Genomic DNA, 23905 nt, shown 5'->3' with positions numbered 1-23905 from the left:
ATGGTGGGGGTAGGATGGTGGGTAGGATGGTGGGTAGGATGGTGGGTAAGATGGTGGGTAAGATGGTGGGTAAGATGGTGGGTAGGATGGTGGTAGGATGGGGGGTAAGATGGGGGGTAGGATGGGGGGCTGGATGGGGGATAGGATGGTGGGTAGGATGGTGGGTAGGATGGGGGGATGGATGGTGGGTAGGATGGAGGGTAGGATGGGGGGTAGGATGGTGGGTATGATGGTGGGTTGGAGGGTGGGTAGGATGGCGGGTAGGATGGTGGGTAGGATGGTGGGTAGGATGGTGGGTAGGATGGTGGGTAGGATGGGCGGTAGGACTGGTGGGTAGGATGGTGGGTAAGATGGGGGGTAGGATGGGGGGCTGGATGGGGGGTAGGATGGGGGGTAGGATGGTGGGTAGGATGGTGGGTAGGATGGGGGGTTGGATGGTGGTAGGATGGAGGGTAGGATTTCGGGTTGGATGGTGGGTAAGATGGTGGGTATGATGGGGGGTTGGATGGGGGGTAGGATGGTGGGTAAGATGGGGGGTAGATGTTGGGTTGGATGGGGGATATGATGGTGGGTTGGCTGGTGGGGTAGGATGGTGGGTTTGATGGGGGGTAGGATGGGGGTAGAATGGGGGAAGGATGGTGGGTAGGATGGTGGAATGTGTGAAGGTACACGGGTCGTTCGCCTTGTTGTTCTTCTTGTTGTTTTCTTATGACACGAGCATCGCAATTTTGTGTTCACGCACATCCATTGCCCACGCTCAAAGAACTTGGCGGGTCCATTGAAGTGCTCACACCTTCCATCGTCAGGGTCACAGAATGTCTGACAGGCTTGAACTCCTCCGGGGCTAAATGTAGATCCACTACAGTCAACCATCATCTCCTTTTGTTGCCCATAAAATAATTCTAGACTATATAAATCTCTACAAAATCGACTAACTAGAAACAGCTAGAACCATTAGAATGTTATAAATTGTGCTCTCTAAAATGTTAAATTCTTTCTCACCCAGTATGGCACAACTCACTTTCAGCCAAGCACGTTTTCAAACATTACTATATATATATATATATATATTATATATATATAAATATATATATATATATATAATATATATATATATATATATATATATATATATATATATAATATATTAGTATATTTATATGTATCTATATAATATGCATATAAATATACATGTGTAGATATTATATATATATATATATATATATATATATATATATATATATATATATATATATATATATCTACAAACACTAAGGATATATATATATATATATATATATAATATATATATATATATATATATATATATAATATACATTATATATATATATATATATATGTATATATATATATATATATATATATATATATATATATATATATATGGCCTTAGTGTTTGTATGAGTAATTGGTCTATAAATGCCCGGAATATGGTACGTTATTTACATTGGGAAACACAATTTTCAGTAATAAACAACCGTACGGTTGAATGAAAACAGCTGCCAATTGTACTCACCGGTTGCATATGTTATAAATATTCTTTGACTCGCCAGCTGTTCTAGAACAGAAGATCAACAGAGTAGCACACGCGAGAACAGAATTGTGAATGGACTCATCTCAGACATTCAGTCTTGAAATCTCAAATGTTGGTGTGTGGGCAGTTTTCTATTTAGTTTAAGTTACTGTATGTAGATATTTGGAATTCTGATCATTATTTTTTGGAGGAAAGACAAAAAATTGTTTGTGAATTCTGACAGTATAACTATAAGAACAATCTATGTAGTAGTTTTTGCTGGGATCTTTCAGTGTTCTACAAGTCATACAATTAAGAAACCACCAAAGAAAGAAACAAGACATTCAATAAATTAAGAAAGAAACAAGCCATTCAATAAATTAAGAAACAAGACATTCACCAAAGAAAGAAACAAGACATACACTAAAGAAAGAAACAAGCCATTCAATAAATTAAGAAACAAGACATTCACCAAAGAAAGAAACAAGACATACACTAAATAAAGAAACAAGACATTTACCAAAGAAAGAAACAAGATATTCACCAAAGAAAGAAACAAGACATTCACCAAAGAAAGAAACAAGACATTCACTAAAGAAAGAAACAAGACATTTACCAAAGAAAGAAACAAGACATTCACTAAAGAAAGAAACAAGACATTCACCAAAGAAAGAAACAATACATACACTAAAGAAAGAAACAAGACATTTACCAAAGAAAGAAACAATACATACACTAAAGAAAGAAACAATACATACACTAAAGAAAGAAACAAGACATACACTAAAGAAAGAAACAAGATATTCACCAAAGAAAGAAACAAGACATTCACTAAAGAAAGAAACATGACAAACAATTAAGAAACAAATAAAACATTCACCAAAGAAAGAAACAACTACAACAGGATGTTCCATAGAACAGATTAATTAAAGCTCATCTGAATCTCTTTCTTCTTCTTCTTCGTTCTTAATTGTAACACAATTAAGTATTATCAGTAAACCAACGTGTTAGCCAGATTTACTTTTATGATTTGATTCCGTTGCTTTTGTCTACCCAAGAACAAACTAAAAGACAGATTTTTTATTTATTTTGGAGTTGTCTCTCCTAGATGGGCTGTTAACCCATTTATAGAGCATCATCTGCCCGGGCATTCGAACTCGGGGCGTTTTGGTTGAGCACCCATGAGGGACTGCGTGGTCTAGCCGAAGAGAGCTGGACTGCTAACCCGTACGTCTCGATTATGTATCCGGGTTCAAGTCAGTAGACCGTCCCTGAGTCCACCCAACTCTGATGGGTACCTAACTCACATTAGGGAAAGTAAAGGCGGCTGGGCATAGTGCTGACCACACTATCTCTTCATATGCCGAGGTCACAGAAACACATCAACTCTACTTCACTTGCCCTATAGACTGTCAGGTACCCATGAGCTTTAATGAACGGATCACTCCGAACCCTGTCTGTTACTCTGACCTTGACATAAAAAAGGATAATAAGTCATAAGTCATATAGGTCTACACGTCACATCCTATCAACTCAAGCCAAAGATCCGAACTCGCGACTTAACAGTTTGTAGACTAGGGCTCTACCACTGAACATTAGAGCTTTGGGGTTGGGTTGAAAACTTCGAGACATCACCCAGTGGCTATTCCTGACTTAGATACCTAATTTGTCGAAAAAACTTACCAAGCGTCATCAATGTTTCTTTACCGAGTAGAAGTCCTCGTTCAATGATTCGCTCACGCGACTGTCTATATAGGATGTTCCAAAGGACGTTTATTATTATTGCCTCGCCAAGACGATAATGTGGTATTCAATTTTACAAAGGCTTATGAGGACCAAAGTTAAAAATTTTAAATACCCGCGAACAAATATTTTTTTTGCTAAGCAACTAAAAATATTTTAACAAGTTTTTATTTATTTTAACGACAAATTTGATTAAAACCTAAAATATTTTGGATTTTTTAATACATCTAATCCATAATGAGAGGTGAATGTTACATGGTCTCAAGTTAGTTTTTCTTTTATTATTTTATAACGCAATTTTAACTCAGTTTTATGCACTTGTTTATGCATGCGTAGGATATGTATGCATACCTGTCAGTTGTGTTTATTTCTTTCTCAAACAAGTACAAGTTTCGTTAAAGGTCTGTGTTCTAAAAATATTATCGATTTATTTCAATGCCATGACAATTTTTCAGAATGGGGTCATCAGTTTATATCTTCCACATTAAAAAATAAATGGAATTGTGTACCCTCCTTTTTTCCACAACCCTCGATTTTGGATATGCGTGCGTGTTTTGCTTCGTGTTTATTTTAACAATTAAGAGACTGTACATCCACAAGGACACCCCCACTACACACACACACAAAGGCCATACATTTCTTAAAAATAAACTTTTTCGGACCTCCCTTTCTTTCCCCCCCCCTCCTCCCCCACACACACACACTTCTTCTATTTCATGTACAAGATCAGTGTGTAGATTATGCATTATTTTCAGTCACATAAATGGTTCGGTATTCTAAGTGATACTGTTACACCAATGTTAGTATTTATTTAGGTGTAAAAAATTTTTTGGCAACTCCTAGGCTAATGACCTTTATTTTGTATATTTATTTAAATTATTATAATATATAACCTTTGTAGTTTGTTTTAATTATTATAACTATAGGTTATTGTAAGAGCGAGTATATATCGTGGGAGTCATAATTAATATGAGTGTGAGTGCGTATAAAGATGAACAAAGCCTTTTCACATAAAATCCATAAACTTAACATAAAATTAAAAAGTGAAACGTGCACACTAATGTAGGCCTACATGTTTCTTCCTACCACCCAGAGGCGTAGCGACCCGTCCCGACGCCCGGGGACAAACTTTTCGATTTGCACCCCCCTCGAGATTTTGATTTGCACCCCCCCCCTCAAACTTTCAATTTCCACCCCCCTCAACCTTTCAATTTATTTTTCCAACCCAATTTGGCGCCCCCTAAGCTCGGCGCCCGGGGACATATGTTCCCCCCCCCCCGCCCCCCCCCCCCCCTCGCTACGCTACTGCTACCACCATAAAAGAAAGCATTGATCTTCCGATGCGACTTTTAACACAGATTTTAAAAAAAAAACAGCACATAAAACTGAGTATTAATCTATTGACTAAGTCCAAGATTTAAGTCGGCAGATGTTAGAATTACGCAATCGTAAGGATCGTGTCAACAGTGTGTTGATACATTTTTTATAGCCTGAGTAATTATAAATACAAAAAATGTAGACTTGGTACTGTCCACCTGATAATAATTTTTTCTAGTCTGATTCACCTTTTGAATCTTCTAATGGGGCATAAGCTATTTATTTAAACATTCTTTCTTTCAGGTTTTGGGGTCATCCATCAATGAAGTCACGCTTTTTTTGACGATTTTTACCTCCCTCCCCTCCGTCACACATCGTCACAAAAAGCCAGACCCCCCTAAAATGGAAATCGGTATTATAAAAAAAATAATTAAAACAGACATTCTTTCTCTTCAAATTTTCATAGACATCATTTTATTAATTAAAAAAAAGAAGAAAAATGCCTTGTCATTATTTATCAGCTACTTGTATTAGACATAATTTTTTTTTCACTTTTTCTTATCATTAGTACATTGGCACTGGAGAGTCTCTTTAGCAATGGGGCAGTTGGAAGGTGCCAGAACGCAGATGCCACCGCTCTTCCCCAGTTCCTTACAGCGGTCTTCGCATGATTGCCATGCGATGCCAGTCAGAGGACTGCTCCACCTGTGTAATTAAAATAAGGGGAGTGCGACGAGGTGCAATGTATACGAGAAAGTAGAAAAGGTGAGTGCATAGGTGTGCAATGGTTACTCTATACTTTGTATACGAGAAAGTAGAAAAGGTGAGTGTATAGGTGTGCAATGGTTACTCTATACTTTGTATACGAGAAAGTAGAAAAGGTGAGTGCATAGGTGTGCAATGGTTACTCTATACTTTGTATACGAGAAAGTAGAAAAGGTGAGTGTATAGGTGTGCAATGGTTACTCTATACTTTGTATACGAGAAAGTAGAAAAGGTGAGTGTATAGGTGTGCAATGGTTACTCTATACTTTGTATACGAGAAAGTAGAAAAGGTGAGTGCATAGGTGTGCAATGGTTACTCTATACTTTGTATACGAGAAAGTAGATAAAGTAAGTGCATGGGTGTGCAATGGTTACTCTATACTTTGTATACGAGAAAGTAGAAAAGGTGAGTGTATAGGTGTGCAATGGTTACTCTATACTTTGTATACGAGAAAGTAGATACAGTGAGTGCATTGGTGTGCAATGGTTACTCTATACTTTGTATACGAGAAAGTAGATACAGTTAGTGCATTGGGGTGCAATGTTTACTCTTTACTTTGTATACGAGAAAGTAAAAAGGTTAGTGCATTGGGGTGCAATGTTTACTCTTTACTTTGTATACGAGAAAGTAAAAGGGTTAGTGCATCGGGGTGCAATGTTTACTCTTTACTTTGTATACGAGAAAGTAAAAAGGTTAGTGCATTGGGGTGCAATGTTTACTCTTTACTTTGTATACGAGAAAGTAGATACAGTTAGTGCATTGGGGTGCAATGTTTACTCTTTACTTTGTATACGAGAAAGTAAAAGGGTTAGTGCATCGGGGTGCAATGTTTACTCTTTACTTTGTATACGAGAAAGTAGATACAGTTAATGCATTGGGGTGCAATGTTTACTCTATACTATGTATACGAGAAAGTAGATGCAGTTAGTGCATTGGGGTGCAATGTTTACTCTTTACTTTGTATACGAGAAAGTAAAAAGGTTAGTGCATTGGGGTGCAATGTTTACTCTTTACTTTGTATACGAGAAAGTAAAAAGGTTAGTGCATTGGGGTGCAATGTTTACTCTTTACTTTGTATACGAGAAAGTAAAAAGGTTAGTACATTGGGGTGCAATGTTTACTCTTTACTCTGTATACGAGAAAGTAGAAAATGTCAGGTTTTCTTCACAATAAAATTTAATAAACCGGGAGTGATCTCCCCTAAACTTTCTTGAATATTCTTATGTAACTTGGAATATAGACATGATTTTTTTATTTCTTAAACTTTTAAAAATAGAATAGAATCTCATAGAAAAAAAGAATTGCACACCAAGCGAACGGCAAAACAAAAGGTGCATAATAGTGCGCAATATTATTAGTACTTTATAAATTTACGTGCGTTTTTTGAGAAATCGGAAATAGCGTAAATTAGTACTTCCGGTCAACGAAATTTCATTTATCTATCTGAAATAGTACTCATGTTATAGGCTTTTGAAAAATTGTAAGTAGAAAAAGTACCACTTCCGGTTATCGGAAATCGCTCACAAGTTGATCAGGATCTACGATTTCGATAAAATACTTATATATGAAATTTCATCAACCTAGCTGTAACGGTACTCAAGTTATCGTGTTTACACACAGACAGACAGACACACAGACAGACACACAGACATACGGACAAGATTGCAAAATTATGTTTTTCCGTATCAGTGAGGTGTAAAACGTCGAGATTTGTAAAAATCTCGATTTTTTATTTTTTTTTGCACGATTACAATACTTTCTCTATACTTCGTATATACGAGAAAGTAAAAAAAGGCCAAGTGTATAGGTCATAAAATGTTAAGAAATGTGTACAATGTATTAAGGTATAAAGAAAAATAAACTGTTGGGGAAATTTAAATCTTTACATCAGGGAAAGTTAATAATGTGATGCAATCCCAATGGATCATGGCTGACTACACCGTAATGGGTGTTTGATGAACGAGCAATTCGATCGGAGAAAAAAAAATATTTAAAATTCTTTTTAACCCACACTTTCTTTTTGTCTTCTTCTTCTATCTTAATTTTAGTGTCGGAAGGGATTCCCTCCAACACAATTAAGTATACGTGTCAACTGGTTATGCACCATTGAGGTCATTGACTCAGACTTTAGACGGCTTTTCTTTTTTCGATTTGCTTCCATAGCCTTTGTCCATCCAAGAACAAACTACAATGCAGCAGTTGTTTGATTTCGGAGTTGTCTCTCCTAGAAGAGTGGTTGACCCCAGCTAACGAGCCTTATCTGCCCGCGGAAGTTTCTTTTAAATATATGATAATCTTGAAGAAAAAAATATACTATTTAATTATTAAAACCGGGTATAACTCTTCACGTGCATTTTCTTGTCCTTCTTCTTCGTTCTCATTTTTAGTGTTGGAAGGGATCGAGCCTTATCTGCCAGAGGGTTCGAACTCGAGACTTTTTTTTTCGAATTTTAACAACCATGAGCTTTACCGACTCGATCACGCTAACCCCCTATTTCACTTGTTGAGAAGCCTAACTAAAACAAAACATACGTGGTACAACGGCTCCAGGCGTCCCAGCAACCTTGAATAGGACCAATCTCTGAGTCCTTGGATTCCATGGATAGGGATTTGATTCCGCTTTGAAAACTTAATAAACTTCCTGAAACCTGAGTTAATTATCAATCAGGGAAAGGTTTAAACTGCTCAACTAAAAAGCTTTCTGTATAAAACAATGTATTTTGAACGCAAATATATGTATTTAAGCCTAAACACACACACACATACAAACCTAATTAACCATATATATATATATATATATATATATATATATATATATATATATATATATATATATACAGTTATATGTGTATATGTATGTATGTATGTATATATATATATATATATATATATATATATATATATATATATATATATATATATATATATATATATATATATATATATATATATATATATATATATATATATATATATATATATATAAATATATTTATATCTACATATATATATATATATATATATACCTATATATATACACATCTATGCACATATATATATATATATATATATATATATATATATATATATATATATATATATATATATAAAAGGTAAAGTTTCCTTACTTTTAAATTGTTAGTTTTGTTAGCCTCAGATCACACTATATTATTCCTCACTTGTGTTGGTCATTTCTATTTATACATAAATTTTACAGGGAAACAAGATAACACTTAAATGGAATTTTTGGTCCGGGTTTCCTTAAATATTTTTTCTAGGAAACGTTTTAGTTTAGACACGTAATTAGATACGTTTATTTGGGTTTTTTTTTTTTTTTTTGGTGTCGAGTTTCAAGTGGTTGTGTTGAGGGTCTCAATACTTGAAACACTTCTTCTGGTAGATAATGGGTGTTGTCAACACAAGTCTGCTACACGTAGCTAAAGGCCCATTGGGGATGAAAACAATGGAAGATATGGCAAGAGTAGTAAACTTTGGTTAGGGAACGGCGTGGTCGGATGTTAAAGCATGCGACTGCTGACCCGAAAGTCAAGAGTTCGAATCCCGAGTTCAAGTTCGTAGAATGGTCGAGAGTCCGCCCAGCTAACACACGTTAGGGAAAGTGAAAGCGGCTGTGCATAGCGCTGACCACACTATCACTTCATACGCTGAGTTTCACTGAAACAGGTAAACTCTACTTCACCTGTACCATGGACTGTCAAGTGCCGCACTTTGCTTTATTTACTAGAAACGTTTGCTTAAGGTGGCGTGGCTTGGCAGTAGGGTGCTAGACCACTCACCCAAAAAGTTCAAGTCAGTAGAACGTCCCTGAGTCTACCCAACTCTGAAGGGTACCTTACTTAAGTTAGCCATAGGTGGCTGGGCATAGAGCTGACTATGCCTTCAAAGGCCGAGGTCTCTGAAACAGATGAACTCTACTTCATCTGCCCAATGTGTCTTGGGCACGAACGGGAAAAGATGACGATGAACGTTTGCTTGAGTGTGTTTAAAAAAAAATTATATGTGTAAGCTAGTTGTGAACAAGCTATTCACACAACCAAAAGTAGAAATTTACAAAAATAATAAAACGTAAATTCAAAAGCAGAGCTATGTAACATTATTCTTTGACCTTCCTATATATCTAACTAAATATCCCATTTTGATAAATCAAACCATTTCCCCTTATAATTTGAGAACCACAGTACGTTCGTTGAAGTAAACAGACATTTTTTCAGGAAATTCATTCACAAATATTATTATCAATTCAACGTAACAAATATAAGGCTCACAAACAGAAGAGAATTTTTTTCTTATCTATGCGCAGAGGCGTCGCGAGGCGGGGCGGGGAGTGCGGACTGCACCGGGTGACACCATTTAGGAGGGTGACACCAAAACAAAACAAATTGCAAGATTTATTGAAAAAAAAAATTTGCAAGTTATTCTTTCTTCATCGTTCTTAATTTTAGTGTTGAAAGTATTAAGTATACCTGTCAACTTCTTTTTAATCCACACTTTCTTTTTGTCTTCTTCTTCGTACTTAATTTTAGTGTCGGAAGGGATTCCCTCCAACACAATTAAGTATACGTGTCAACTGGTTATGCGCCGTTGAGGCCATTGACTCAGATTTCAGCCTGCTTTTCTTTTTGGATTCGCTTCCATAGCCATTGTCCAACCAAGAACAAACTACAAGGCAGCAGTTGTTTGAATTTGGAGGGTTCGAACTCGACACTTTTCAGTTTAGCAACCATGAGCTTTACCGACTCGACCACACCTTTGCCAGTTCAATGAATGGCTAATTAGAGTTTAAAAAAGTATTTTAAGTACATACTTATGATCCCGACAAGGGACGGGTGGGTGACACCATGACGTAAACACGTAAACTATATAGAAAACAATGCTACACCCAGCTATATTAACAAAGACTGCAGATAAACATCATTAATATCAAATGTGAACAGTTTAAAGCTTTTACAGGGGTGGGTGGTTGACACCAACTTCAAAATTTACATAAAAGAATAAGGGGGGGTGACACCATGAGGCGCCGCACCGGGTGACACCCCACCTAGCGACGCCACTGTCTATGGGACTTTTTCAACTGACTATTTTTTTCTTTGTTTTTTTTTTCTTATCAGCCTATAAGTGCAATACAGAAATCTCAAGTCTGTTAACTGACGTCATAAAGAAGTCCATCTATTTTGGTCGATTTTACGTTTTTTTTACTTTCTCGTATATACGTAGTATAGAGAAAGTATTGTAATCGTGCAAAAAAAAAAATCGAGATTTTTACAAATCTCGACGTTTTACACCTCACTGATACGGAAAAACATAATTTTGCAATCTTGTCCGTATGTCTGTGTGTGTGTGTGTCTGTGTGTGTGTCTGTCCGTGTGTAAACACGATAACTTGAGTACCGTTACAGCTAGGTTGATGAAATTTCATATATAAGTATTTTATCAAAATCGTAGATCCGTATCAACTTTTGAGCGATTTCCGATAACCGGAAGTGGTACTTTTCCTACTTTGAATTTTTTAAAAGCCTATAACTTCAGTACTATTTCAGATAGATAAATGAAATTTCACATGTAAGTAAAAGATCTAATTCTCTACCTTCTGTTAAATTTTGAGTAATTTCCGTTGACTGGAAGTAGTAATTTACGCTACTTCCGATTTCTCAAAAAACTAATGTAAATTTTTAAAGTACTAATAATATTGCGCACTATTATGCGCTTTTTTTATTTGCGTTCACTTGGTGTGCAATTAATTTGTCTACGAGATTTTATTCTATTTTTAAAACTTTAAGTATTTAAAATGGATTAAAAATCATGTCTATAGCCCGAGTTTCCATCCCCTGTTATTTTATATAAGAATATTCGAGAAAGTTTAGGGGAGATCACTCCCGGTTTATTTTTTCTAAAGTCACAATATTTTACCTTGGATGAGTGTGTGGGTGGATTTGTAATCGATTCTTGTAACTCAAATTTGACAAATTTCTAATAAATTCGGCATATAAAAAATATAATAGTTCAACTAAATTAACATGGTCTGCAAGTATTAAGTAAAGACTCCTCTTCAGATCTAGCAACACATTGGGCAGATGAAGTAGAGTTAATGTTTCTTGACCTGGGCGTATGAGGGAAAGGTGTGGTTAACACTTTGCTCAGCCTCTTTTACTATTTAGTGACGGGTGAAGACTTCCTGAAAGACATAGTTCTCCAAAAGGGGTGGGTGGGTATACACTGTTACGCATGACTGGAGAGCAAGGAAGGAGGACGGGAGGAGGGTTAGAAAGTCGGCGTGCGTGCATGGTGTCCCGAATGGTTGGGCGACGTAGAGAATTATATATATATATATATATATATATATATATATATATATATATATATATATATATATATATATATGAGCCGACCCGCTGCGTATTATACGCCGCTATTGAGTTGTTTTCTTTTCTACTTTTCAATAATGCATAATTTGTGAATTCGACAGTACCAATGCTGCCACTGAAAATATTTGCTTTCAAAACACTATCAGTAGGTCGTTAAGGACGATACTACCCCCACCCTCCTTTCCCCCAACACCTACCCTACACCCCCCCCCCCCGCCTGTGAAAGCAGCCTCCTCTTAGTTACCTCCCCTAAGTTTAAAATCGTTTCAAAGTAAATTATCTGCCCCTAAAAGCCGTCACTAAACCCGGTACTACGATTGTAAACATTTAGCGTGAACCACAGCTCACCAGACCATGTAGGGGTGGGGTGGTAGGGAGCGCGCTTACAGCTTGGTGTTTTCTAGCGTCTCCAAGAAGAGAATTTTATATATATATATATATATATATATATATATATATATATATATATATATATATATATATATATATATATATATATATATATATATATATATATATATATAGATAGATATTACATAATAAATATAACAAAACCTAATCCTACAACTTTTTTTGGTACCACTAACTTGTGTATGTATGTATTTTGTTTTTGTAATATTTATTTATTTTCTATTTAACGAACACAAAAAATGCCAATTTTAAAGAACTTTTTATTAATAAATAAAATAATTCTAAAAAAAATTGATTAGAACATGTACGTTTTTTATCGCTTTATAAGATCAATAATATGTTACAGTAATGGTGTTTGTTTTACTAGTGAAAGATAGACCATTAAAGATTAATTGTTTTACTGTTGAAAGTTTTGTAGTTTTTAAAATTAAAGCGTTAGGCGGATCAGATTATTCTGGTTAGATAGCTGGCTAATCAAATGGTTGGTTGGTCAGATGGTTGGATGGTCAGATGGTTGGATGGTCAGATGGTTAGATAGCTGGCTAATCAGATGGTTGGCTAATCAGATGGTTGGTTGGTCAGATGGTTAGATGGTTGGCTAATTAGATGGTTGGTTGGTCAGATGGTTGGATGGTCAGATGGTGTGATGGTTGGATGGTCAGATGGTTGGCTGGTTGGTTGGTTGGTTGGCCTCTCAGATGGTTGGTTGGTCAGATGGTTGGATGGTCAGATGGTTGGATTGTCAGATGGTTGGCTGGTTGGTTGGTTGGTTGGCCTCTCAGATGGTTGGTTGGTCAGATGGTTGGATGGTCAGATGGTTGGATGGTCAGATGGTTGGTTGGTTGGCCTCTCAGATGGTTGGTTGGTCAGATGGTTGGATGGTCAGATGGTTGGCTGGTTGGTTGGTTGGTTGGCCTCTCAGATGGTTGGTTGGTCAGATGGTTGGATGGTCAGATGGTTGGCTGGTTGGTTGGTTGGTTGGCCTCTCAGATGGTTGGTTGGTCAGATGGTTGGATGGTCAGATGGTTGGCTGGTTGGTTGGTTGGTTGGCCTCTCAGATGGTTGGTTGGTCAGATGGTTGGATGGTCAGATGGTTGGCTGGTTGGTTGGTTGGTTGGCCTCTCAGATGGTTGGTTGGTCAGATGGTTGGTTGGTCAGATGGTTGGCTGGTTGGTTGGTTGGTTGGCCTCTCAGATGGTTGGTTGGTCAGATGGTTGGATGGTCAGATGGTTGGCTGGTTGGTTGGTTGGTTGGCCTCTCAGATGGTTGGTTGGTCAGATGGTTGGATGGTCAGATGGTTGGCTGGTTGGTTGGTTGGTTGGCCTCTCAGATGGTTGGTTGGTCAGATGGTTGGATGGTCAGATGGTTTGACGGTCAGATGGTTGGATGGTTAGATGGTTGGATGGTCAGATGGTTGGTTGGTCAGATGGTTGGATGGTCAGATGGTTGGATGGTCAGATGGTTGGATGGTCAGATGGTTTGACGGTCAGATGGTTGGATGGTTAGATGGTTTGACGGTCAGATGGTTGGATGGTCAGATGGTTGGATGGTCAGATGGTTGGATGGTCAGATGATTGGATGGTCAGATGGTTTGACGGTCAGATGGTTGGACGGTCAGATGGTTGGATGGTCAGATGGTTGGATGGTTAGATGGTTGGATGGTCAGATGGTTGGTTGGTCAGATGGTTGGTTGGTCAGATGGTTGGTTGGTCAGATGGTTGGATGGTCAGATGGTTGGATGGTCAGATGGTTGGTTGTTAGTTGGTTGGATGGTGTGATGGTTGGATGGTCAGCTGGTTGGCTGGTGTGATGGTTGTTTGATCAGATGGTTGGTTGTTAGATGGTTGGATGGTGTGATGGTTGGATGGTCAGATGGTTGGTTGATCAGATGGTTGGTTGGTCAGATGGGTGGCTGGTCAGATGGTTGGATGGTTAAATGGTTGGCTTGATCAGATGGTTGGCTGGTCGTTTGTTAGCAGTGAGCTATCCTCTGAACTCGTGTCCTGGTTTTTAGCTTTGAGTTTCTTGTAACTTTTCAGCGAGAAATATTTCTCACTCTCCTCGCCAAATCTGGGCATCTGTGGAATAGGGGACACACAATTCTAGTTACAACAGCCTGCCGGTATATAGATCTAACAGATTGATGTATTTAGTGAGACCTTACAGGGGAAACGTGTCGGGCGGTGTGGCCTATTTGTAGAGCGCTAGACTGCTAACCCGAAACTCTCGAGTTCGAATTCGGGTAGAAGTCAGTAGAACTTTACTGAGTCTTCCCAGTTTTGATGGGTACCCAACTCAAGTTAGGGAAAGGAAAAGAGGCTGGGAAGTGTTGATCTCACTATCTCTTCCTGAGGTCACAGAAACATGTGAACACTACTTCACGGACCGTCAGGTTATAAAATGAACTTTACTCATTTACGAGGTGGGGAAAAAAAGTAATAATTCAATGCTAATAAATCGTGAACACATTTTTAATACTGTGTGCATGAACACTGATGCTCTGTGTAAATAGTAAACCTAACCTTTGTTTCAACATCCATCTACAGCTCTATCTATACACTGATACACTCTAACCTTAAACTCAATTTTAACCCAAATCTAATCTCTAGCATAATATTTTTAATTTAGAATTTTTCTAAACCGGCCTTAATTTTTATGTCATATTCAAAGAGGCTGGTCTTTCGGGCATCTCTTCTACCCCCCCCCCCCCCTTTTCCCCACTTCACCCCAACGAAATAAAATTTATATAGAAAATACTTACTTTTCCAGTGTCAGGCCCTCCCCCCTCCCATGGAAAATTTAGACCCCCCCCCCCATTTAAAGTTTCAAGTGTCACCCCCCCCCCCCTTCCTCCCTCACCGGAGGAAAAAGTCTGTAAAAAAAACCTGATTTAAACCTTTTAAACCTAACAAAATAATATATAAACTCCCGAAATTATATAAACCCTAGTGGGGCAGTTTTGAAACGCCAGCAATGGCTGATACAGACCTCTTTAGAAAAAAAAAAACTAAATGTTAAGTAATGATAAATACTTTGATTAGAAAACCACACAAATCTATATTAACATCAGGTTGATACACACGATTAAAATAACAAAATACCAATTACACGTCAGCATGCATTTTAAAAATCACACACAAAAAAATACTATTTAAGTGTTCGTTTACTTCATTCAACACAAATATGTATTGACTAGTCAATTTGTTTTACGCTATAGAGGCCACTGACTCCGAATTCAGCCTGCTTTTCTTTTTTTTTTATTGTCTCCCATAGCCGTGTCCAACCACGAACAAACTACAAGGCAGTTGTTTAATTTTGGAGAATCGAGCCTCATCTGGCCCGGATTCGAACTCGTGGCCTTTCGATTAAGCAACGATGAGCTTAATCGACCAGACCACGCCGACCTCAAATTATCCATCAATATATAAGGTGAAAAATATTTTTTTCTGACCTTGATGTGAACCTTTAACCTTATCCTCAAGGTGACGTAGACCATGGCGTAGAGCAGAAGACTGATCACAAGGTTGGCCAGAAGGTGAAGGCCGAACATGGCCTTGACATATGTGACGTTGTTGGGGTCAGTCCTGTCCAGGTTTGAAGCCTCGCCCCCTGTCAAGTAAAACATTTATGTAGAGCCCAGACAATGGGTTGAGTTTTGTATGTCCACATAATATCCACGATAATCACAGCCTTCACTTATCTCGGAACCGATCCTGACCTTGACTTACTAGTAAATCGATCGTGACCTTGGCTTACCTGGAAAACGGTCGTGACCTTGACTTACTATTAAATCGATCGTGACCTTGACTTACTAGTAAATCGATCGTAACCTTGACTTACCTGGAAACCGGTCGTGCACGTACAGCATGAAGGCCACATGTAAGAACCACGTGCCCAGCGTGAGTACTCCATAAGACCTGACGACCATCGTCCAGACGCCTTCCCTCCATTTGATCTCCAGCAAAACTGGAAAATAAGACATAAACTGGAACATAGGACATAAACTGGAACATAGGACATAGACTGGAACATAGGCCATAAACTGGAACATAGGACATAAACTGGGATATAGGACAAAGTAAAACTGGGAAATAAGACAAACTGGAATATAGGACAAAGTAAAACTGGGAAATAAGACATAAACTGGAATATAGGACATAAACTGGAACATAGGACATAAACTGGAATATAGGACATAAACTGGAACATAGGACATAAACTGGAACATAGGACATAAACTGGAACATAGGACATAAACTGGAACATAGGACATAAACTGGAACATAGGACATAAACTGGAACATAGGACATAAACTGGGACTTAGGACATAAACTGGAACATAGGACATAAACTGGGATATAGGACAAAGTAAAACTGGGAAATAAGACAAACTGGAATATAGGGCAAAGTAAAACTGGGAAATAAGACAAACTGGAATATAGGACAAAGTAAAACTGGGAAATAAGACGTAAACTGGAATATAGGACAAAGTAAAACTGGGAAATAAGACATAAACTGGAATATAGGACAAAGTAAAACTGGGAAATAAGACATAAAATGGAACATAGGACAAAGTAAAACTGGGAAATAAGACATAAACTGGAATATAGGACAAAGTAAAACTGGGAAATAAGACATAAACTGGAATATAGGACAAAGTAAAACTGGGAAATAAGACATAAACTGGAATATAGGACAAAGTAAAACTGGGAAATAAGACATAAACTGGAATATAGGACAAAGTAAAACTGGGAAATAAGACATAAAATGGAACATAGGACATAAACTGGAACATAGGACATAGTTAAACTGGAATTTAGGACATAGTTAAACTGGAATATAGGACAGAGTTAAACTGGAATATAGGACATAGTTGAAGTGGAATATAAGACACAAACTGGAATATAGGACATAGTTAAACTGGAATATAGGACATAGTTAAGCTGGAATATAGGACATAGTTAAACAGAAATAGAAAACAAAATGATATTTAAACCCGCTAGTAAAGATATATGGCTTTAAATAGCAAAACTAAATGAGTCTTAAATCAACTAGTGATAATGTCCTTAAGTATAACAGTACAGTATTAGCGAAAATGGGTGGCCTTAAATAGTAAAACTACTACAGGTTTAAAACTACTGGCCAATAAAAAGTAAAAGAGGTTTAAACCTAATGGATAATATAAGAGTACAATAGGTTAAAACCTACAGGCCAAAATAAAAGTAAGAGGTTTAAACTTATTGGCCAATATAAACGTAAGAGGTTTAAACTTACTGGCCAATATAAAAAGTACAAGAGGTTTAAACCTCCTAGCCAATAAATAGTACAATAAGTTTAAACCTACTAGCAAATATAAAAGTACAAGAGGTTCAAACCTACTAGCAAATATAAAAGTACAAGAGGTTTAAACTTACTGGCCACTATAAAAGTACAAGAGGTTTAAACCTACTGGCCAGGCTGATCATGAACATGACGTAGATGGGCAGGATGTGAACGATGGTCTCGACTGGTTCCTTGCCGTGCATGCTGGCGTGGTAGTAGAACGCCACGCCGTACCACATGAAGGACAGGAAGGCCGTCAGGTAGTTGAAGTCTGGTGGGGAAGAAATTAAATTCTACATCAATTAGCTAATTAGTTTTTTGTTGTTTGTTTGTTTTAAAGTTGATTTAAAATCCATTATTTTGTGTAGTGGATGTTTATAAGAATAAAAGGGTTATGGAACGGCGTGGTCGAATTGGACTGAGAACACGAAAAGTATAGAGTTCGAATCCTGAGCTCGAATTCGTGAGTTCACCCAGCTCTGATGGGTACCTGACTCGCGTTAGGGAAAGTAAAGACGGCTTTAGGTAAACTCTACTTTATTTGGCCCACGCACCGTCAGGCTCAAAAGGGTACTTTACTGTACTTATAGGAAAATGAGACAAAAACAAAAGTGATTTCTTGTTCTCGCTAGTTTCAGCACACGTTTAATTTTGTAATGGCAATCAAGTCTGATAAACTTTGATTCAAGTTTTGGTAACAATATAATTCTTATCTCAAATCATCATTTGTTGGTCGGAGTAATAAGACAATAATGAAATAAAGCGAGGTAACTTCAATTTGACACAATAGCACTATTTTTACGCAGTTATGTCCCATTGATTAAAATGTTATCTCACAAATACTTTAAACAATTTTTGGAAAATAAATAATGAAAACATGCTTGCGGCGACAGAGTGCTGAACTGGTCCTTATGAATATGTGCTTAGATGGTTTTTGTGACATTTACAGTAAGAAATGCTTTCGTAAAGAAATATTTTTTTCATGGAAATACTCCTGACATAAAAAAAATAACTATGATTACAAATGTGAAATAATTATTCCAAACTATATTCATGCAAGACAGTGAAAATTAAGTATGGTGGTCGGATGGTAGAACGTACACCTGCTAACTCGAGTGTCTCAAGTTTGAAGGTCACTGAGTGACGTAAAGGAAAGTAAAGTCGGCTGGGCAAACAACACTATCCTTTTAAATGCCGAGGTCATTGAAACAGGTGAACTCAATACTTCACCGTGGACCGTCAGCTAGCTTTTTCATGAGAGTAAAGCAATGATAGAATAAGAACTATGTCTGTGTGTTGACTTACTTAATAACCTCCAACCCCCAACCCCTAAAAGTTGTCCAAGCGTCCTTTATCACGTGTCTTTTCGATTGGTTATCATGACATTTAGACAAGACGTGTTTTCGTTGTTTAGGTAAGTCCAAATTTATATCACTTTTTATCTTTTTTTTGTCTAGTCTTTAACTACACTGTTGTGTGCTGACGAAGACCTTGGGTCGAAACGTCCTTTATAGCTGTTATTGTATTCAGTTAGTGAGGATACTAACACAACCTGTGTTATGTCCAGGCAGTGGCGTAGCGAGGTCGGGTGTCACCCGGTGCGGCACTTAATGGTGTCACCGCCCCAGAGGCGTAGCGACCCTTCCCGGGGACAAACCAAATTTTCGATTTGCACCCCCCCCCTCAAACTTTCGATTTGCACCCCCCCCCTCAAGTTTTTCTCTATATATTTTGCACCCCCCCCCCCCCTCGCTACGCCTCTGCGTCCAGGTTAGTTTCAGATAAACAACAACACTTCGTGACGGCCTTCACTACTTTTATTCCGTCTCAAATATATACATTCCCGAGTAGCCCTCGTCCTACCCGCTATCAACTAACCCCTGACAATCATTCACTCCAGCTTTTATACCGCATTCGACCTTGGGATAACAAAACATAAACACACCGGGGTTAACAATACACAAGGGTAAACTCAACTCACACACGCATTCTCCCCTAATTCTAGATTATTTTAACCTATTTTATATCAAACCTACAACTGACCTTTAACAACCAGCTTTATTACTACTCAGTGTTTCTTCCAGACTTTTTTCTCCGGGGAGGGGTACTTGAAATTTTCGGGTAGAGGGGGGGGGGGACTAAAATTTCCGGGGAATGGGGTGGGCACTGGTAAAAGTATATATTTTCTATATAAATTATATTTTTTTCTAGTTCGGTAGAGGTTTTTCGGAAAGGGCTCCGCTTCCCCCCAGTGACGTAGCCAGGATCGTCTCAAGGGGGGGGGGGGGGGGGTTTCCAATTTTTACCCGGGGACAAACTTTCGATTTGCACCCCCCACCCCCTCAGACTTTTGATTTGCACCCCCCCCCCCCTCAAACTTTCGATTTGCACCCCCCTCATACTTTATATATATACCGAGGGGTCTATGGGGGGTATGACCCCCACTAACCCCCCCCCCCCCCTACCTACGCCACTGCTTCCCCCCCCCCCTCTCCTCGAAGTGATGCCTGGAAGGTACACTATCACTACTGTCGACTTACTTGGGAACAGTGGGACCCTAAACCATGCCATGAGGTCGGTGATGCCGTGGATGATGAAGATGCCGTAGATGGTCATGTGTTGCTGATAGATGAGCTTGACGAAGTTGCCGTGCTCGTCCTGGAAGTGGACGCCGCCGTCTAGGAGCTCACCTAGAAAACCTGGGGTTGGAGGTTTGAGAGTTTTAATAGTGTGTGTACGTTTGTGTGTTGGTTTGTGTGCTTGTGTGTGATTGTGTTTGTTTGTGTATTTATGTGTATATAATTGTGTGTGTATTCGTGTGTGTTTTTGTTTTTGTGTTTTTATGTGTTTATGTATATGTGTATGTGTTTGTGTGTGTGTGTATTTGTATGTGTTTATGTATGTTTGTATGTGTATTTTTGTGTGTATTTTTTTGTGTATTTGTGTGTTTGTCTGTGTGATGTTGTGTGTTTTTTGTATCTTTTTGGGGTGTGCATTTGTGCGTGCTTGTGCTTGTGTTTGTGTATTTTTTGTTTTTGTGCGTGCTTGTGTGTATTAGTGTGTGTATTAGTGTGTGTATTAGTGTGTGTATTAGTGTGTGTATTAGTGTGTGTATTAGTCTGTGTTTTAGTCTGTGTATTAGTCTGTGTATTCGTGTGTGTATTAGTGTGTGTAATTGTGTGTATCAAGTGTGAGTGATGTCATATTACGAGGAGGGCGTGACGATGAGTGACGGTGGGGAGGAGGGGGGTCCGTTAAAATCGTCCAAAAAAGGATGACATCAACTATAGATGACATTTAGACTAACATCATTTTTGCATGTTAAATGGAACATTTATTTCTTATTTTTAACATCTCAAACAAAAATTATATCAGAATAAAGAAGGCAAATAGCGCTACAGATTTTTCTCCACCAATAACAAATTGAATTTCACTGACAAATGGTAGTTAAAAAACAAAACAATCAATTTAGAAGACAATGATTACCAACGATGGGGAAGAGGATCTTGAAAATTATCTCAATAGGCAGCGGTCTCTTGATCATGACGTCATAGTGGATGTTTGGTCTCATTTGGACACCTCTGCTCTCAGCCTGGTGGAAAAAAAACGGGACTTGTGACCGTTTGGTAACTTTACTAGCTTCGTGGGACCACAAAAATATTAAAAATGTACGTATGTCAATAATTTGGCTTTTTTTAAATTTCTTTAATAATTCATTGCTAGCACTCGTTGACTTTCTATCTTTCGCATTCACTCTAGCTTCATATATATATATATATATATATATATATATATATATATATATATATATATATATATATATATATATATATATATATATATCTATAATAATAGTTTCGCTGTCTGTCTATCTATCTATCTATCTATCTATCTATCTATCTATCTATCTATCTATCTATCTATCTATCTGTCTGACAAGAACGCTCTAGAGAAAACACAAGCAATTTAAAAACTCTCACAGTGAAACGAAAGACGAAGTATGACGTCGACACATTTAGCATAGAGTTGAAAATAATCTCAAGGCGGAAAGTGCACACAGTAATATAATGACGTCATTGATTATCGCGTAAACATTGAATAAAAAGGAAATGTTGTCTAATCTAAATGGTTTGCGTGAAGAGTTTCTTTCATACAATTCTTCGGGTAGGGGCGAAGCCCCACCCCCGCGTAAGAACGTCTGAGCCCCCCCCCCCCCCCCCTCCCTAACTCAAAAGAAATTTCTTTATCGATACTCTATAATAAAATTACCGCCTAATTAATATGTCTAATCTAAAAAGTGGTTTTCTTGCAATTTCTTTAATGCAATTCTTCGGGTAGTGGCTAAGCGCGACACCAGTGTTTCTTTCAGACTTTTTCCTCCCCGGAGAGGGGTGGTGGTACTTGAAATTTTCGGGGGCGGGGTAGAATTTTCTGGGAGGGGGCGGACACTGGAAAAAGTATATAATTATATTTCGTTGAATGGGACGGTAGACATGTTTTTTTTTGGGGGGGGGGGGGTGGAGGGGTGGGGGAGTGGGGGGGCGGGTGTGTGTGGGGGGGGGGGGTGGTGTGTGGGGGCGGGGTGGGGTGGTGTGTGGGGGTGGGGGGTGGGGGGGTGGTGTGTGGGTGGGTGGGTTGGTTTCAGTGTTTCTTTCAGACTTTTTCCTCCCCGGAGAGGGGTGGGGGTACTTGAAATTTTCGGGGGCGGGGGTAGAATTTTCTGGGAGGAGGCGGACACTGGAAAAAGTATATAATTATATTTCGTTGAATGGGACGGTAGACATGTTTTTTTTTTGGGGGGGGGGGGGGGTGGAGGGATGGGGGGTGGGGTGGGGGGGGTGGGGTGGTGTGTGGGGGGTGGGGGTGGTTTTAGTTTAGAGAAAAGAGACAGCACTATCAGCCTAGCGCCCGTTGTACCCTTCCTCAACGGGCCATTTTTCTAGTATATATATATATATATATATATATATATATATATATATATATATATATATATATATATATATATATATATATATATATATTTATATAAGCTTAAGCTTATCATCGAATTGTCCATCTAGAAGACATCGCTTCTAGCCATATACTAACACGCGTTTATTCTCTTAACCTTGATTTTGTGTCCAAAATAATGTATTCACCATAAGGTACTCACCATAATTTACTCACCATAATGTACCCACCATAATGTATTAACATAATATACTCACATAATGTACTCACATAATGTACTCACTATTCTGTACTCACCATATTGTACTCACCAAGATATACTCATCATAAAGTACCCACCATGCTATACTCACCATAATGTACTCACTATATTGTACTCACCAAGATATACTCATTATAAAGCACCCACTATACTGTACTCACCATAATGTACTTACTATAAGATACCATAATGTACCCACCATAAAGTACCCACCATAAAGTACCCACCATAAAGTACCTACCATAATGTACTCACCAAGATGCACTCACATAATGTACCCACCATAATGTACCCACCATAATGTACCCACCATAATGTACTCACCAAGATGTACTCACATAATGTACTCACCAAGATGTACTCACGTAATGTACTCACCAAGATGTACTCACATAATGTACTCACCAAGATGTACTCACATAATGTACTCACCAAGATGTACTCACATAATGTACTCACCAAGATGTACTCACATAATGTACTCACCAAGATGTACTCACATAATGTACTCACCAAGATGTACTCACATAATGTACTCACCAAGATGTACTCACATAATGTACTCACCAAGATGTACTCACATAATGTACTCACCAAGATGTACTCACATAATGTACTCACCAAGATGTACTCACGTAATGTACTCACCAAGATGTACTCACATAATGTACTCACCAAGATGTACTCACATAATGTACTCACCAAGATGTACTCACATAATGTACTCACCAAGATGTACTCACATAATGTACTCACCAAGATGTACTCACATAATGTACTCACCAAGATGTACTCCCTGAAAGCGTGCAACATCCACCACACAGCTATAATGATAAAGAAAAGTCCCTCATCCACGTGACCCCAGAATGACCCCATGACCGGAAAGTGGTGTTATTCGACCCCTGACGTCAACACACAATCTGCAATAACAAATGATATTAAATGATAACAATCTCCCTACACAAGCTACGAGTGGAGTGTTTTTTCTGTAGGCGACGTTATTTTAAACTCGATATTCCTGAGCTGGATTTATTTTAACGATATATATCGCTATATGGGCACCTGCTTATTGGTAACATGGCTGTAAAATTCCTTTAAAAAGACACCAAAAAAATCAGTGTTTATGTGGGGGAAAAGATTAAATCAGGTCAGCTTGGCGAATGACCTGGATCTGTTAGTTCGATATATCGATCTACTAAATCACTAGGTTTATT

General features: G+C 38.2%; 1 protein-coding gene and 1 long non-coding RNA gene across 2 annotated transcripts; both read right to left on the bottom strand.

The window, feature by feature from the left end:
* Positions 1 to 652: 652 nt before the first annotated feature.
* Positions 653 to 3253, bottom strand: LOC131930029 (uncharacterized). Its single transcript, XR_009384071.1, has 3 exons — positions 3218 to 3253; positions 1538 to 1725; positions 653 to 844 (listed from the first exon to the last, which is right to left on the bottom strand). It is a non-coding gene; the product is annotated as an uncharacterized LOC131930029 (long non-coding RNA).
* A 10758-nt stretch (positions 3254 to 14011) lies between these two features.
* On the bottom strand, positions 14012 to 23599 carry LOC131930032 (transmembrane protein 45B-like). Its single transcript, XM_059286393.1, has 7 exons — positions 23475 to 23599; positions 20963 to 21068; positions 20017 to 20175; positions 17604 to 17747; positions 15994 to 16119; positions 15605 to 15762; positions 14012 to 14231 (listed from the first exon to the last, which is right to left on the bottom strand). The coding sequence occupies exons 1-7, from the start codon at positions 23565 to 23567 to the stop codon at positions 14103 to 14105; spliced, it is 915 nt and encodes a 304-aa protein (XP_059142376.1). The 5' UTR covers positions 23568 to 23599; the 3' UTR covers positions 14012 to 14102.
* Between the last annotated feature and the right edge of the window lie 306 nt (positions 23600 to 23905).

The sequence above is a fragment of the Physella acuta genome, unplaced genomic scaffold, assembly GCF_028476545.2.
Source record: "Physella acuta isolate Inbredline_101_S28 unplaced genomic scaffold, ASM2847654v3 ptg001704l, whole genome shotgun sequence".
Classification (NCBI taxonomy): Eukaryota; Metazoa; Mollusca; class Gastropoda; family Physidae; genus Physella; species Physella acuta.
This window is presented reverse-complemented; position numbering and strand designations above follow the sequence as displayed.